Source organism: Aegilops tauschii, chromosome 5, assembly GCF_002575655.3.
Source record: "Aegilops tauschii subsp. strangulata cultivar AL8/78 chromosome 5, Aet v6.0, whole genome shotgun sequence".
Lineage (NCBI taxonomy): Eukaryota > Viridiplantae > Streptophyta > Magnoliopsida > Poales > Poaceae > Aegilops > Aegilops tauschii.
Window position 1 is genome coordinate 478488675 of NC_053039.3, and position 2513 is coordinate 478491187.

General features: G+C 47.5%; 1 protein-coding gene across 1 annotated transcript; it reads right to left on the minus strand.

Annotated features, from left to right (window-relative positions):
• Positions 1-1591: 1591 nt before the first annotated feature.
• On the minus strand, positions 1592-2191 carry LOC109733129 (ethylene-responsive transcription factor ERF025-like). Its single transcript, XM_020292325.1, has one exon. The coding sequence runs from the start codon at positions 2189-2191 to the stop codon at positions 1592-1594; it is 600 nt and encodes a 199-aa protein (XP_020147914.1).
• Positions 2192-2513: the final 322 nt, after the last annotated feature.

Genomic DNA, 2513 nt, shown 5'->3' on the forward strand with positions numbered 1-2513 from the left:
AGAACCAAGGTATCAATCCAATAGGAGAAACGTGCAAGTCCCCAATCGATGCACCTGCGCAAACAATCAAACACTTGCACCCAACGCGATAATGTGATTGTCAATCCCTTCACGGTCACTTGTAAAGGTGTTATCTGATAGAGATAAATAAAACTAAACAAAAAATAAAATATTTTTCGGTTTTTTGGTTTACAGATATGAAAATAAAGATTGCAAAATAGTAGATCGGAAACTAATATGATGGAAAATAGACCCGGGGGCCATAGGTTTCACTAGAGGCTTCTCTCATGAAGGCAAATAATACGGTGGGTGAACAAATTACTGTCGAGCAATTGATAGAAAAGCACAAAGTTATGACGATATCCAAGACAATCATTATGTAATATAGGCATCACGTCCGTGTCAAGTAGGCCGACTCCTACCTGCATCTACTACTATTACTCCACACATCGACCGCTATCAAGCATGCATCTAGAGTATTAAGTTCATAAAAATGGAGTAACGCCTTAAGTAAGATGACATGATGAAGAGGAATAAACTCAAGCAATATGATGAAAACCCTATCCTTTTATCCTTGATAGCAATAATTCAATACGTGTCTCGCTACCCCTACTTTGTCACTGGGTGAAATCACGCAAGATTGAACCCAAAGCTAAGCACCTCTCTCATTGCAAGAAAAACCAATCTAGTTGACCAAACCAAACCAATAATTCGAAGAGAAATACAAAGATATCAAATCATGCATATAAGAATTCAGAGAAGATTCAAATAACATTCATAGATAAGTTGATCATAAATCCACAATTCATCGGATCTCGACAAACAAACTGCAAAAGAAGATTACATCGGATAGATCTCCAAGAACATCGAGAAGAACATGGTATTGAGAATCAAAGAGAGAGAAGAAGCCATCTAGCTACTAGGTATGGACCCATAGGTCTGTGGTAAACTACCCACGCTTCATCGGAAGGGCAATAGAGTTGATGTAGATGTCCTCAGCACTGTCACTTTAATTTACTAAAGGTTGATGTTGCATCCTAGTAATAAACATGTCCTTTCTTTTTTCTAGGGATTCGTACAGTTGCCGTTGTCAGAGAATGGTTAGAAGAAAACGATGTTTCATCTGCCAAAATCATAGTTGATTGAGATCATAGTTACAATCAATTGCAAATACAACACACAACTACGTACATCCACATGAACAGTCCATGCAAGCCTCCTCGTGACCCACTCAGAGATTTTAGTGAAGTATCTTATATACTGCCAAGCAAAGGTCGGATTTTTTAGACAGAGCCAAACCGGAGACCTTTTCCCCTTGTAGCTTTCATCAAACCACAAGGGTCCAAAACACGCAAGTACTTCAATCAGAAGGGGAAAAAAACTCTCTTTTTTTAATGTTGAGAAAAAAAAATTAAGATCATATAGAGAGAAAAAGGAGAGAGAGGTAGAAGGAGATCAGGCAGATGCTAAACCCACATCTGCATGCGTTACCGGATAGAAAAAACGGGTCTCTACGCCGGTATGCGCCTCCGTCCTTACCTATCATCGTTACTACGTAAGTAGTGCTGTAGGCCATGATCGATCGATCGGTTTACGGGTCACGGTAGCTCCAGAGGCTCTCCCCAACCTCGGAAGGGTCCGGCGATTCGTCGGAGGAGTCGGGGCTGAGCCTCGGGGGGCTCATCATCATCCCGGCGGCCATGTTGCGGAGGAACTGCGGCGTCTCGAAGAGCGCCTCCTCGTCCAGGAAGTACTGATTGAACCCAATGCCGGCTCGATCCTGCTGGGCCATGACGCTCGCCGAGGCAGCATCAGCGGCACTGCTTCCAGTTCCACCCAACTGCTGCTGCAGAGCGGATCCAGCAGCCGCAGGGGCAATGCCGCCGCCGGCGCGGTCGTGCCGGATGGAGGCGGCTGCGGCGGCCGCCGCCGCGCGGATGCCGTCCGCGGAGGTGGACGCCGGTGCCGGGCGCGTGGCCGCTAAGGCGGGGAAGTTGAGCGCCGCGTCGGCCCCGCGGAGAGCGTGGGCGGCCACGTCGTACGCCACGGCGGCCATCTCGGCCGTCGGGAACGTGCCGAGCCAGATGCGGCGCGCCTTCCGCGGCTCCCGGATCTCCGAGACCCACTTCCCGTACCGGCTCCGGATGCCGCGGTAGAAGGGGTGCCTGCCCGACGACCCATGCCCAGACATTGGTTGATCAGCTAGGGCAATGGTCGGACTACAGTACACTTCACCTATTAGAGCGTACGTAGTATCAGTCGATGAGTGCTTAGCTGAGAGTGGTGACTGTGGGAGTGTGCGCGTGTGCGCGTGCAAGCAGTTCGCCGTCGGATAAACTAATACTACACACCGAGGAACTCCGAGCAGCGTAAATATTATAGCCAACAACCGATTAAATAGGGTTGTCATGTCATCTGCAGGCAACTTAATAGCTCACTCATATAGTAATCATACTTATGTCATTATTAATATGCACGGCCTGCCTTTTTTTCTCGTAAAGGGTGTTAAAGAT

Bases quoted from the DNA above. Each gene is read 5' to 3' on its own strand.
- LOC109733129 (XM_020292325.1), bottom strand. From the start codon at position 2,191: ATGTCTGGGCATGGGTCGTCGGGCAGGCACCCCTTCTACCGCGGCATC.